General features: G+C 38.5%; 2 protein-coding genes across 2 annotated transcripts; both read right to left on the bottom strand.

Moving 5' to 3' along the window:
* Nucleotides 1-195: 195 nt before the first annotated feature.
* LOC113585095 (LIM domain and actin-binding protein 1) lies at nucleotides 196-11,988 on the bottom strand. Its single transcript, XM_035526416.1, has 6 exons — nucleotides 11,611-11,988; nucleotides 11,461-11,506; nucleotides 7,499-7,644; nucleotides 6,882-6,923; nucleotides 960-1,090; nucleotides 196-440 (listed from the first exon to the last, which is right to left on the bottom strand). The coding sequence occupies exons 1-6, from the start codon at nucleotides 11,986-11,988 to the stop codon at nucleotides 284-286; spliced, it is 900 nt and encodes a 299-aa protein (XP_035382309.1). The 3' UTR covers nucleotides 196-283.
* Nucleotides 1,320-6,237, bottom strand: LOC118241483 (xin actin-binding repeat-containing protein 1-like). The gene has a single exon (XM_035526654.1). The coding sequence runs from the start codon at nucleotides 6,154-6,156 to the stop codon at nucleotides 1,807-1,809; it is 4,350 nt and encodes a 1,449-aa protein (XP_035382547.1). The 5' UTR covers nucleotides 6,157-6,237; the 3' UTR covers nucleotides 1,320-1,806.
* Nucleotides 11,989-15,047: the final 3,059 nt, after the last annotated feature.

Here is a 15,047-nt window from a genome sequence, read left to right on the forward strand (position 1 = left end):
ATTTATCAAATGCTTTATTGGGATCAGGCACCACATGATTTTAGAGGTAGGTCCAGAACTGGGCTCTGAGGTCATCCATTAACAATCATGTCCTTCTAGAGTTGTCCTTCTAGAGTTGTCCCATTCCTCAATCTATAAAGCTGAAACCTAATCTAAATAGTTAAGAATAGTGTGTAAAAATGTGTTACACACACACACAAGCCTGTTGAAAAAATCTGAAAGAAAGGGAAAAAAAACAACCCAAGTTCCCATACTCATCCTGGTCACTTACCACCTACTGGATTTATTTGCTATCACTGGCATTTTGGTTCTGCACCAGCCAGCGGTTCTTGTGCTGCTGGTGGCCAAAGGCCTCGTCATAATTGCCCTTCTTTCTAAACAGCTGCTTGTAGTGGAGAACACAGTAGAATTCTCCATAGAGTGGTGCGTAGTCACGAACACTAGAATCAAGGACCACAAATGGTTTAGTAACAAGTCTGTTTAACAGTACGTTTTTGATCATTTGTATTTATTTTTTATTTGATTCATTTAATTGGTGTATTTGTTAAGCACTTAGTGTAGAAAAAAATTGTTTTGCAGTACAGTTTTGAAAGCACAATTATATAATTGGCTCTTGATTGAAAAAGCATAATTTGTTAAGGCAATTTATTAAGATTAAGGTAATTGTGGCATTGTACTTTGGTACTATACTACACTGTAATTTCGATTATATATTAATGATTAATCATCATAATAATCATAATAATGTATTAATTTACATGAATTTATTATTAAGACCCATTTGAATCAGATTTCTGATGGTGTTGAATGATTAACCCTTAACAGCAGTACCCTTCATCTACGGGTGTCAGCAGTGTCATTAACAGTTTAAATACAGATTCCTTCCCACAAGCCTTGCAGTTTCCATAAAGGTTGTAGGAGTTTTGGCTGAATACCTTTTTCAACTTGAAGAGGCTTACCTGAGTTTCTTTTTGCAGTGCTTACAGCAGAAACAGTTTTTGTGGAAAATGAGTTTACCAGCTACCATTTTCTCCATGTAGTAAACGGGTCTGAGACACACACAGCACATGTCCTGGGCAGCTGGCTGGAACTACAGTTAGAGTGAACTACAGTCAGAGCATTACAACACTGCAGAGACACTGTGGGTCAGATGGCACTTGAGCCACCAGCATGTGAAACTTTTGAAGTTCGTTTCAAACTTTTTGTATTATATCTCATCATAAATTAGCAAGGAAAACCCCGAACTTGAAACAACATTGTAAAGAAACAAAAAATAAACAAGAGACAAATTTTAAATTCATATTTAATCAGATATTTCCAAACGTTAATTGCTCATGGTGGTAATATTATGCTGTATAACTTAATGCTTAATTAAGGGTGCTTAGTGTGACTAACTATAATTAGTGACTGTTTGTAGGATCCGTCAAATGAAGACAGGCCATACTAAACTTAACTACTTTTTATTTTTCATATTTCTTGTGTTGGATTCCTTCACAGGTGAATAAATATGAATAAATATACTTAAAAAATGAATAAATAAACATTTTAATTGTTTTTGTTAAAACCCTTACAGCAGAAGTACAAGTAAAAATCTAACCTGACAAATAACACTTACTTTCAGGAATACATTTCCATTTGTAGTAATATATGCCTAACATTTTGTATTCACACAACAACATTGATTTTTCCACTAAAACTGTAACATAACCATAATTATAATTAGTTCTAATAAACTGGAAACCAAGTAGGCACAATAAAACAAAGCCAAATTATGAGGATAAAACTCATCTTCTCCCTCTATTTTTTTTACAAAGATGTTTGATCCCTTTTAAAAGTGGGGGTGTTGATCCTTGGATACGTGTTCATTTCTGACATGGCAGGACTGCTTATCACTTCTCTTCTGAAACATGTTTTTGTTTCAGGCTGAGTGGTCACAACAGTGGAGGTCTTGGAGGAGTAAAACTTGTTGCCAAAACCATCCGTCTCCTCATACTTCTCTCTGATGGTTTTGGTGCCAATGACCGTCTCTTCCTCAGGGATGGTTTGTACCTCCAGTGTGCTGATCTGCCTCCTGTTATTGGCAGAGCTGCAAGAGGTTCCCTTTGTATCACTGCAAAGTTTGAGATCAGTAGGCATGTTGTAACAGGTCATAGACTGAAAGGTCTCAGCCTTTGCGTTTGAATTCTGAACACTACTTGGAGGTTTTTGCAGCCCTTGTGATTCATTGTTCTTCCTGGCAGCTGATTGGATGCAAATGAAGGAGGGTGAGGAAGGAGACCCTGCTGTTGGCTTGGGTGTTGGTATACTGCATTGGGGCTTTGATCTCTCTTCAAGAATTACTGGTTCTTCAGCAGCAGTTTTCCTGAGAACTTCTAGATTATTCACATTCTGGGCTTTGGAAGACCTGCTTGATCCAATGCTAATTTTTCGTATATTTCCTGAGATTGGCAATCTATGCCCAGCCATCATGGACTCTTTGAACAGGCCAGAGAGCCCTGCAATGTCTGAATCAGATTTCAGTGTGGAGACTGAGTAAAGTGCTTTCTTAACGGTTTCTTCAATGTCCATAAGTCTAGACAGTGTTTGTTCTTTTAAATTAATTATTGCAGCACTTGCCTTTTCAAGGTCTCCGAATGCCACCTCCATGGATGACAGCATCTCTGAATCACAGACAGTGACATATCTTCCAACTTTCTTTTTCTCCACTACATTATTGGACTTGATGTGCTCATGTGACGCAGCCCAGTCTGGCACACTCTGAAATATCTTCCTAAGGTCACATACGTGCTCTTGGCTTGTCTTTCCTTCCATCTCTTCTACTTTGGAGAGAATGTTTTGCAGCTCCTCTTGCTTTCTCAGCTTGTCAAAGATTTCCATGGCTGCACTTACGTTTCCTCTCATGATGTCATCCATGTGCACTGACAGCCTCTGTCTGCGCTCTGCTTCACTCTCTCCCCTCAATTTCTTTTCTCTCATTTTCACATTGATCTCTGATTGGCCCCCATGTTCACTGTCATGTGGTTTGGTGTCATTTGTGTTAATCTGCAAAAGACTGGGACTCTGCACAGCACTGCTTGTGGCCATTTTGATCCTTTTTGGTTTGACGGGTGCTGTGGCCTGACCTGTCTTTATCCCAAAGTTCTGCAGAGAAGCTTGAAATCCTATAGGAGATTCATGGAGGTTTTGTCTATTATATGGAACAATCCCTTCACCTTCCCCAAATGTGTCCCTTGTATCCTCTTCAGTTCCCTCAGGATTGCCCATAGTGATAGGGCCCTGGCTCAGTTGTTTGTCTTTCTCCCCTTCATTAAATAATACACAGTCAGTTTCTGATCGGTCAACATCAGTTTTATCTTGTGACGCTTTAACTGAGTCATCTTCTTGTGCTGGCTTCAAATACGTGCATTGTTGGTGACACTGTTTAGGAGTGGGTGCAGAGTTCAGTTTGGCTTGGGTTGTATTTAGGGCTCTGATGTTTGCTGCACACCCAGGAATGGTCACTGTAGTGGATCTTGTGTTTGTCTTTAAATGGTCTGGCTTAGGTGAAATGGCTGGCTTCAGTCCAAGGGGCTTTTTACTGTTGTGAAAAGCCATCTGTGGGTGTGTTTGTTGAGCCGTAGGGGAGCATGCTGTTGGGTTCTTTGTGAGATGGCCTTGGCATGCCTCAGCTCTCCCCTGTTTAGCCTCTACAATCACCTGTCCAGGCAGGGGGGTGAACATGCATGCTTGGCTCTCTTTTGAGGGTGCAACCATAAAACCAGACTGTTTCACATCCATCTCCATATATATTTCCTTTTTCTTCCCAGCAGAAGGTTTCCCTGAGTTCCTATAAATCATTGCAGCTTTAAAGTCCCCTTTATTGATGTTGAAGCTAGATTTTGCCAGGGAATCAAGAGCTGATTGTACACTACCTTTAATGGCTTCTTCTCTGTCTTTTTGTTGCTGTTCAGGTTCAGAGGTCTCTGAGCACTCTGCCGCCTCACTATAACCTTTTTTCTCGTCAGCTGAGATCTCTTGGTTCTCTGTAGCAACAGCAGTATCTTCCTGTGTTAACTTACTTGGAGAGATGTCTTTTTGCTTCTCCTGAATGCTTTGTTGAAGAGCTATTGCCTCCTTTGTGGCCTGCTGAAGACTCACAATAGCTGCTTGAAGATTTGAGCTCTTATTATCTGCAATATTCTTCAGCTCTGCCTGAACTGGGTTATCTGGGTTTTCATTGCACATGTATTTAGCACCTTGACCATGCAATATTTTATCAGATTTAACATTTTCACATTCAGTAATACATTTTTCATTCTTTGTGTGACTTGATAGTTTATCACTTTGATTAGCTGGTAAATCATCTAATGGCTGTTGGACAGTTTTTTCATGCTGCACAGGGGACCCAGAACTGCCTGGATTGGTGGTAAACTTGGCTTTGATTATTTTGTGACTACCAAGTGCAATCAACACATTTTGCTCCCTTTCCACAGCAGGGACACTTAGATCTTCATCTGATGAATGTCTCTGCAGACTCTTTAGGTAATCCAGATTTCCCTTTTCAATGCAGCTCTGAAACAGTTTCACATTACTAGACCTGTTGTCATCAAGTCTGGATAAACTTGAGGCCTTGTCCTGGGTGGATGGCGGTGGACTTGGCATTATATAATTTCTACTTTGCAAAGACTTCATTTCTTTTGACTCCATCTTATCTTCTATCTCTTGATCTATTGCTATGCTATCAAAGCTTTCCTGTCTAAAAAGAGTATAAACTAATATATCCACTGATCCCAAGCCATTTTCTTGTATTAAAACTCCTTTTCCTGGACATATATCTTGACCAAGCAGGTCTTCAATGACCTGAACCATGTTTGTAGTTCTGTATTCTTTGTCTTGGTGCACTGTGAATGGAAGTTGGTGACTTGGTACCTCCACATTCTTGACCTCCACATTTCCCTGATTATCCTCTTTTAGGAAGCCAATGAGAGAGTTGAGATTTACTCTTGCCAAAATCTGAAGCAAAATGTTCTTAATACTTCCCATAACCGTCTCTTCATGTTCAATTTCAGGACCCTTCTCCTGGATAATTTTGTAGTTCACCTTCTTCATATGTGCAGCCTCAGTGGCTTCAATAAGGTTTCCATGGGAATGGATGACATTGAAGTTATAAAGGGAAGCCAAGGACTTGCTGATGCCCTCATCTCTTGTAGCTGATTTTGCCTCACTTTGTAGATTGATCTTGTCCGGGTGCATGGACTCAAACATCTGGGCCCTGTTCTTTACATTTGTCTTCAGAGTTTCATTCTCTGTACTAGTGTTCTCACTTGCAGAAGAACTGTTTTCCTTGTCATGTGATCCCTTTTCAAATATCTCTTTGGCTCTAGATATGCGTAGATACACTTCGCTAGCATCTTGATCTGTAATGTCTGCAATGTCTATAATGTTAATAGGACTGTTTCTTTTGACAGTATCATTTTGGTAAGTCTCAAGGTCTCGCTTTTGTTTTTGGACACCACCCATTTCAACTGCTCTCTCTGGAAATGCATCTTCCTTGTTGTCTTTCAAAGTGTCATATAACTGGCCTTCAAACATTTTACGAGTGGCTTTAACATTTACCCTGAAATTTCCCTCTTGAGCAAGCGCTTTGCATTCTTTCTGTGAGTTCATGTCAAGTTGTGAGTAAGATGACAGCTGCTTGTTGGTCTCCCCAGAACCAGAAAGAGAATGTGCCATTGGCCCTTCTTCCTGAGAGCAAGTCAAGGGTCTCTCAAGTAAATTCCCATCTTGAAAACTCCCCTCAATCAAATGGGCTTGTTTGAGGTGTGCACCTCCAGTGTTGTAAACTCCATTCTCAAATATCATGCACCTTGAATGGACCTCACCCTGGTATACAATATCTGGGGCTGTGTCACAGCTCATATCAGCAAACTCTTCTTCCACCAAGTTGCCCAGACCTTTCATCTCCGGGTCGGTGTGTTTCAGAAGGCGTCTCAGCTCAGATTTCTGTCGTTGTTGGTATAGTGTGGAAGTGTCTCTCACAGGGGCTGCTGGAGGGGGGGGCACGCTGTCATGCTGGGGACATGATGGTGGAATGGGGGCAGCTTTTGGTTGAGCTGAATCATCTTTTAAGTCTGAACCGTTATGTTGCTCAGAGTCTTTTTGTGCTACATCAGCCATCTTAAGATAGAACAGACGTTTGGGCTGTGTATTAGCTCACCGAGGGTTTTTCTCTTTCCAAACTCAAGTGCAGATTTTCTGAAAAGCTTAAAGAATATTGGTAGAATGTGAAAAAATGTGCCATTGAAAACAGAATTCCATATTAACTGTTCAACAGGTCTGTAGTCAGTTTTGTCAGTTGAAATCATTAGTATAGCTGTCCACAGCCTGGTCTTTTGATATGTATACCACGAAATCTAAACGCTTAGTGCTAACACTATTTACACTATTTAACAATCAGGGGTGCAACCCTTTACCTTCTTGTTAAAGGTTTGACAACATGAAGAACTCTATAAATTTAGATTTTCATTGTTTTCAGTTGTGAATTGCAATCCTTACTGAAGCTCCAACACTTATCATGACTGCATATTCAGTCTTAACAAGATTATGCAAAAATGAACCGCAACAATATTTCCACATGCTAACGTAAGTTGATGACATTTTTCAAGTACATACATTGAGACAACAGTCAACAGTTATAAAAAGCACACAAATCAACATCTTAATAAATTGATGACATGTTGACAAAACACAAATCGATTTTAGGTGGTTGATATGAGGTTGGTTAGTTTCTTCACATAAAAGGATCCATGCCGGACAGATGCTTGGAAATATTAATCTTCATTTTGAATACATGAACATTTTTCACTGAAACCCAATTGTATATTAATTATCTTTTCTCTTACCTTAATAACTTTTGGTCTGGTTGTAGAGTAAGGATTTTGTTCCTATGGGAAGAATATTATTATTATTATTATTATTATTAATAATAATAACAAGAGACAAAATATAGAACAAACCTATAAAAAAAGTGATATTGTATTGAAATGTTAATATTTATGCAGTATCCTGTATTTATCCTGTACTGACCAGTGAACCAAATCTCACTGGTAATTCATTTCCTCTTATGGTAACACAAACAGCTGCTGTTGTAGTAAGACAGTGATGTGGTGTCTGGGGTGTCGTGGGAAACTGCTGTGAGCTAAGATTTGACTCCGTCACAGATACCAATGAGAATAATAGATGACAGCCACAAAGCAAATCACAACCAAGTATAAAGGGTAAATGAAAACAAATTAAGATTATAAAGATATCATCATCTCCTAGGAGGTGTTCACATTCTCAGGCATTAGGTATTAAGTTTAAAAATGCCATTTATACAGAAACTTTTTCCTATTAAGCCCTACTGAACCCACCTTGCCTGTCTTAAACCCACCCTTTCCCTGTTCTCCGGTCTCTGACACCTGTTCTCTGGTTCCTGTTCCCTGACCCCCCACGTTGCTGAATGCAAAAAAGTACTGACTGGTTTTAAAAGGCTCCCCAAATGGTCTACAGGTGCCACTTTGGACAGATATAGAGCAGATATGGCTTTCACAGAAATAGGGGACTTCTCCCATCCATAGAGAGAGGCACTGTCCCTGATGTCTGTCTCCGATTGCCTTTTATCATCTGCAGATCAACAGAAAAATCAGAATCAGAAACAAATTAGGTTATAATATTAACTTGTGTTTTAAACAAAACAAGAAAAGACATTAAACTCTATAACATCTGTGATTTCACTGTGGCTCTGTTTCATGGAGGGGAGGTGCTCTAAATAATAAGGGATGTGTGAGAATTACAAGGCAATATATCTTGGTCAGTGGGAAATAGATAACCATCTGACTAGGTAAGCAGATTATTTATTTCTTTTTTTTTTTCCTTTTTTTTTTTACCCCTCGACCCCTTTTTTGACCTCTTGACCCCTAGAGCCAGCAGCAATGAGGAGTGAGTGGAGTTTGAGGCTCACAGCCACACTAAAACCAAACAACATTGTCAACTCAGCTTGGAGCCACACCACAGTTCACATACTGGAGGTGAAGCCATGTCATACAGTCATTTCTAGATGAAGCCATTCATAACATCAGCCTGTTAATCAATTATGAATGGATGTGCTTTGAATTTGTAGAGCACAAATTTGAGATGTGGTTTAAATATGCAAGAAATGATCTGTTTTACACAGCAGGATGTGACAGATCATCATTTATTAAATAAAATTAATCCTTAAATTAGTCATTTTGTCCCTTTCATTAGTTATCTTGTGCCCTTTCATAAGTAATTGATAGAATGAACTGGGACATCACTTTATTTTGAAATGAAGCCAATATAGACTGGCTTTTATTTTAAAATGAAGCTAAACTATGCTGGCTTTTATTTTGAAATTAAGGTAACAGGCTGGCGTTTAGTCGTCAATGCGCTATAGCATAACAATTCTGAACCATTTCCTCTTATGGTAACACAAACAGGTGATGTGACAGTAAGACAGTGATGTGGTGTCTGGGGTGTCATGAGAAACTGCTGTGAGCTAAGATTTGACTCCGTCACAGATACCAATGAGAAAAATAGAAGACAGCCATTAATACATCTGTAAATCACAACCTGATATAAATGACCTAAGCTAGTCTCTAAGTAGGCCTAATGTTTGGATCAGTAAGTGCTATATCTTAAAATGAATTTGAAATGAACTTATTACACTGACACCATACTGTTAAAAAGAAGCAAATGTTACAAATAATGAGGAAGCTAATAGTGTTTCCAGTGCCCTTGCGCTGATGTCTGCGATCTCTGTATATTAACTAGGGACTGTATAGAAACAACAAGTCTTTCTTCATATTGAAGTAAATTAGTAGCTAATTATAACTTCATTCTAGTGAACTGTTCATTGTGTTAATGTGTGATTTCATCCTGAGACTCTTAAGCCCACTTTGACCTGTGTGTCTGTCAGTGGCAGTGACACTGTGTTCTAGTGCAACAACGCCAGCACATTTGAATTCACACAAGCTGCCCACACAGTTTATGAACAAGTACTAACTTTAGATAAAGTCTGTCATCTTCCTTCATAAAGAAACGTCAAATCAAAAAGATGGTATAACTGAAAAACAGCGGTTAGTCCTTTGAAATGATCAGATGCTGTTCATTCAAAATGTGAAAAGACAAAAAACTCTGAACCCGAATGTCTGAGGAAATCTATTCTTGGCCATCACACACAAAGCACAGAGCAAAGATTTGTTACCGTTCTGTTAAAGAAGTGAATACGTACTCACCCACGTACTCTCTGTGCCCTTTTCTTTGTGTGTCTCTCAGCCTGCTACTCGCGCTGACACCACGGCCTTGCCGTGTGCGTGAATACCACCATGGCTGCCCATGCCCTGGTGACAGCTGAGGCTCTTATCTGCCCCTCCCAGTAATAGTTCCACAGCTATTCTGGGACGTCTGTGGTCCGCTACTATCCCACCAGTTTGAGTCAATCACTACCTCTGGAGCGTGTAGTGATGAAACAATGCACCCAGTGTCATAGACCCCCATTCAACCCACACTCAACCCCCACTTAACCCTAGAGCTCAGACAGACTCAGGTTTGACATTTTTGTGAGAGTCAGGTTTGACCCTGCTCTGTTGTCATGTGATGTATTTAGTAGAACTGTAATGTGATGGCTTTGTTTAGTTTGTTTATATATATATATATATATATATATATATATATATATATATATATATATATATATATATATATATATACACACACACACACACACACACAAATGTACATACATACATACATACATACATACATACAGCCTGGCCAAAAAAAAGGTCACACACTCCTATAATATTTCGTTGGAGCACCTTTAGCTTTGATTATAGCAGGCATTCGCTGTGGCATCATTTCCACAAGCTTCTGCGTTGTCACAACATTTATTTGTGTCCATTAATTTTTCCCCAAGATCTTGCATTGGTGCTGGGAGATTTGGACCACTACACAAAGTCTTCTCCAGAACATCCCAAAGATTCTCAATGGGTTTCAGGTCTGGACTCTGTGGTGGCCAATCCATGTGTGAAAATGATGTCTCATGCTCCCTGAACCACTCTTTCACAATTTGAGCCCGATGAATCCTGGCATTGTCATCTTGGAATATCTCCTTAGATGTTTTCTCTGCTTGATGCATGCCAATAATTTGGCCCTTCTGGAACAAGATTAACATCTTTTCCACGACCACAGGATGTGCTTTTTGACATGGTTGTTTAACAAATGAGAAGCTACTCACTGCATCAGTTAGGGTTAAATAACTTGTTGCCAGCTGAAACATAATCACCCATGCAGTAATTATCCAATGGGAGGCTCTTACCTATTTGCTTATTTGCTTAGTTCAACTCATGTTTCTAATCTAACCTGGTCTTGCAGAGTCCTCCTTTGTAACATACGAAGGATTTGACCCTTTCTCTCACAGGAAGCTACCCAGGTGCTTGTGCAGTCTCTTGTGATCTCAAAGCTAGACTACTACAACTTGCTACTTGCTGATCTTCCTCTAAGAGCCATCAAATCTCTACAACTTATCCTGAATGCAGCAACACGACTGATCTTCAATCTTCCCAAGTTCACACGTTACTCCACTGCTGTGCTCCCTTCACTGGCTCCCTGTAGCTGCACGCATCAGATTTAAAACCTTGATGCTTGCCTAAAAAGCCAAAAATAGACCAGCCCCTTCATACATGAGGTCAGTGGTCGAAGCCCGATCCGTACTTCGAGTACTTCGAACCTCAAGTACGGCTCGGCTTGAAATACCTTGCTTCAAGTCTCATGGACGACAAGCATGGAGACTATTTTCTGTCTTGGCTCCAAGATGGTGGAATGAACTCCCACTTGCTGTCCGGACAGCAGAGTCCCTTACAGTCTTCAAACACAGACTGAAGTCCCATCTATTTGCAGAATGTTTAAAGGACAACTGACACTGCTCCCATATTGACTGACTAAATTAGTACTTATTGTAGGGTATTGTTTATGTTGTTTATATTGTTTAACAAACTCTAGCACTTATTGTTTATAGCACTTATCATTGTTTAAGATAGACCTTATGTATTTTGTACTTCTAGGTATCAGCATTCATCCAGGTATTCTACAGTATTCTAGATCATCGGTATGTTTGATTCTAACCTACTGTACTGTACTTGGATATATTCTATGAGGAAATGACAAAGCACTTTGAAAGTCACTCTAGATAAGAGCATCTGCTAAATGCCATAAATGTAAATGTAAATGTAAAAGTAAATCCAAGTGGTGACTTATTTTTGGCCAAGCAGTGTATATAGTCAAACTGAAAGTTATTTTTTTATGAGCATATTTGTCCTGCCAAAAGACTGTTATTCAGTAAAGTTTGAAGTCAATATTTGACTGAGACATGAATGAGAAAAGGTAAAAGGAGAGAGACCTCTGTGTGTCTCATGTTCTCACCTACATGAGTGGTCTTTTTTCTCTCTGACCAGGGAGTTCTCATCACCTTTATTCACAAGAGTGAATAATGAACACTTCAGTAATAACACCTCGGAAACTTCAAGTGAAATTAAAATAAAATCACCAAAGTTTATTTACCTTTGGACTCACCTTCTCCACTTTGGGTGTCACTGGATTCACATTAATGCCCACTGCCTCTGTCCGCACCATCGGCTGTAATGTGCTTTTGTTACTGGTCTCAGTATCTTCCATGCCTTCATCATTGGCTGTAGCATGCATGCTGACTGGGCGTGGCATGTGGGCATGGCTTCTGGTCTGGTAGCCACTCTTGGTCTCCATGGCGACCTTTGACTCAAAGAGCTCCCTTAGAGTGCTTGTGCTTATATTTCTGTGATAAGGAAGGAACTCCACAGACCTACTGCGTGCTAGAGGGGAGGTGAAGGAGCACTCCACCCTCAGCCCCTCCCTGGTGCCGCTGTCCGCTTTGACTGCGGTCTCAGAGATGGGGACAGTGGCTAGTTGCAACATCAGCTGGTTGAGGACATGAGACAGAACTGTTAACTGTATTAGCACATTTATGTTTGTTGTAGTGTACCTGTTTCCTAAGTGTGATGCACCTATAATGTTGCATTTCTTTACAGAAATCAGAAACCTTAGTATAAGAATTGAATGCATAAATGTTTTTAATTCTATCTAATCTAATGAGAAATGCTGCTCACTTCATATAATCAATATTTACACTTACTATCAGTATAAAACAACTAAATAACTGCATGAGATTTTACCAATGATCATTTCCTGGCTAATACCAGTTAAGGTGTGCTTATGAAAGGGGTGTGGGGATTAAAGGGGTGTGGTTATTAAAGAGGTGTGGTTATTAGGGAAATGGGCAGAGCTCTGCAGGGATTGGGTAAAAACCTGCAGACACTATGAACTATGAACTCTGCACTATGAACGGTCGCATTTTTAATAAAGGTCGAGTGTATAATAAAGGTAATTTCACCTTTTGCTTGTTTTCCACTGAATTATCTGTTTTAGGATTTCCAGTGGCCGAGTTCTGGTATCTGCAGGGGATGTAGAAGTCCTTATAGAGTTACATAAGCTCTGTCCATATTTATAGCACTTTGATTTCTGTCTTATCACCACAATAACTAACTTATTATTATTTTGGTTAGTGATAAATCTAATGTAAGGTAATGTAATATATATAATATAATGTAATATAAGGTAAGGTCAGGAAAGATAATGTATAGTAATATAATATAAGGTAAGGTAATTCACGGTAATGTAATATAAGGTAATATAATAATATATAAAATAAGGTATATAATAATATAATATAAGGTAAAGTAAGGTAAAGTATGATAATCTAATATAAGGCAATGTAATGTATGATAATATAATATAGGGTAAGGTAATATATGATAATATATAATATAATATATGATAAGGTATTGTATGGTAATATAATATAATATAAGGTAAGGTAATATATGGTAATATAAGATTTCTGTTTTAACACTACAATAACTAACATATTATTTTTGTTGGTGATAAATATAATGTAAGGTAATGTAATATTTATAATATATAATATAATGTAACATAAGGTAAAGAAAGGTAAGGTGATGTATGGGAATATAATTATAATATAAGGTAAGGTAATGCATGGTAATATAATAAAAGGTAAAGTAATGTATGGTAATAGAATATAAGGTAAGGTAATGTATGGTAATAGAATATAAGGTAAGGTAATGCATGGTAATGTATTATAATATAACATAAGGTGAGGTAATATAATATAATATAATATAATATAATATAATATAATATAAGGTAATGTACTGTATGATAATATTGTTACCTATTAATTTCCTAATTAGCTGATTGCATGGCTCGTTCTTAACATTTGAACACTTCTGGAGTCTTTGGTGTGAACAAAATTGCTACTCACAAAATTCACAAAAATTGACAAACAGACTTGATGGTTTAAATAAAAACTGGGGCTGAGATGTAAATGAATAATTTACATGATGCTTTTATCCAAAGTGACTTATAATTCTGACTGAATAGTACAACTTGAGGGTTAAAGGCCTTGCTCAGGGGTCCAACAGTGGTAACAGTGGGGCTTGAAGGAGCAACCTCCTGATTACAAGTCAAAAACCTTAACCACTGAGCTACCACTGGCTATGTAACAATGTAATATAGATGTAAGTAGTATGTAATCTTATTATATAGCTGTAAATAGTATGTAATGTAAATAGAGATGAATGTAAATAGTTCTCACTGTGCCACAAGCTGTGAAACAGACTTCCTCCTCTCTCTTAGCCCCGCCTCTGTCCAGGACAACGCATGCTCAGTGGTGACACTTCTAAGAGACTGCGCCCTTCTCAGCTTGCTCTTTGTCTCCATCTTCTCTTTTTGCTGTCAGTCACACACACACACACAAAACCTGGATTGTATAATCTAAAGTTTGCTGTCGAGCTGTTATGCATAAGAAGGCCTTGTCAAAATTTCATAATTTTCCATCATTGTTTCCTAGATGTAGTGAAGAACTATACAAGTTCAAAACCAATGAACAGAGAAAATCCAAAAGTCATATTTTGTATTATATTCATAAGAGATATTAATATTTCCCTCTGCAATACTGTGTGAGTGTTATGAATTAAACTTAATACTTCCAGTATTACACTTATGCATCAGAAAATGTAATACATTATAATATTTATCAAACAAAGCAGTCTTGTAATGAAGTTTTGAGTTAATGCCTTTGTCAAATGCTATTAATCAGCAACTAAATCACAGTTGTGAATCACTGTTATCATTTATTTGTGCAAAATAAGTAAATACTATGCAATTCACAAACCTTTTCAACCAGATTACATGGAAAAAGTGGAGTTAGTTACCTCTGTCAGATCCGTGCCTTTATCTCTGTTCAGAGGGATGCACAGAGGTGTATCCTCATCACAAGGTGACCAAAGTCCAGCTGCTTTACTGCTGCTGACACTGGGAACTCATTGGTTAATCACCACTAGTGATGCACCTGGTGATCACCTTACATAACATGTGCATTCACAGTTGGGTCTTGTGCAACTGAGACTGCTCTCAGACTTTACCATAGCACCTAACATAGCACACTAACCTTAGCTGTCAGCCTAAATTCAAACATTTAACTTATTTTCTCAGTGAGTCCAAATACCTGTACTTACATATCTGGGTAACCTGCCAGCACTGGGTCAGAGAGCAAAGTTTTTATACTGAGCTACGTCATCCAGCTTCTGAGCATTATATGTTTCTTGTATATAATAATTGGGAATAATAATAATTGGGAGACATAGGAACAGGAGTTCCATGGACACTGTGTTTAAGATTCATAAAAATGAATTATTGTATTTCTTTCTAACCTGGTCTTGCAGAGTCCTCCTTTGTAACATACGAAGGATTTGACCCTTTCTCTCACAGGAAGCTACCCAGGTGCTTGTGCAGTCTCTTGTGATCTCAAAGCTAGACTACTACAATTCGCTACTTGCTGGTCTTCCTCTAAGAGCCATCAAACCTCTACAACTTGAATGCAGCAACACGACTGG

Source organism: Electrophorus electricus, chromosome 5 (genome assembly GCF_013358815.1).
Source record: "Electrophorus electricus isolate fEleEle1 chromosome 5, fEleEle1.pri, whole genome shotgun sequence".
Lineage (NCBI taxonomy): Eukaryota > Metazoa > Chordata > Actinopteri > Gymnotiformes > Gymnotidae > Electrophorus > Electrophorus electricus.

Excerpts from the sequence above, each read along its gene's own strand:
- LOC118241483 (XM_035526654.1), bottom strand. The coding sequence starts at position 6,156 with ATGGCTGATGTAGCACAAAAAGACTCTGAGCAACATAACGGTTCAGAC.
- LOC113585095 (XM_035526416.1), bottom strand. The coding sequence starts at position 11,988 with ATGTTGCAACTAGCCACTGTCCCCATCTCTGAGACCGCAGTCAAAGCG. Across the intron at positions 7,645-11,460 it reads AAAAAAGACCACTCATGTAG|ATGATAAAAGGCAATCGGAG; the intron begins GTGAGAACATGA and ends GTTGATCTGCAG. Across the intron at positions 1,091-6,881 it reads CCAGACCAAAAGTTATTAAG|TTCCAGCCAGCTGCCCAGGA; the intron begins GTAAGAGAAAAG and ends CTCTAACTGTAG.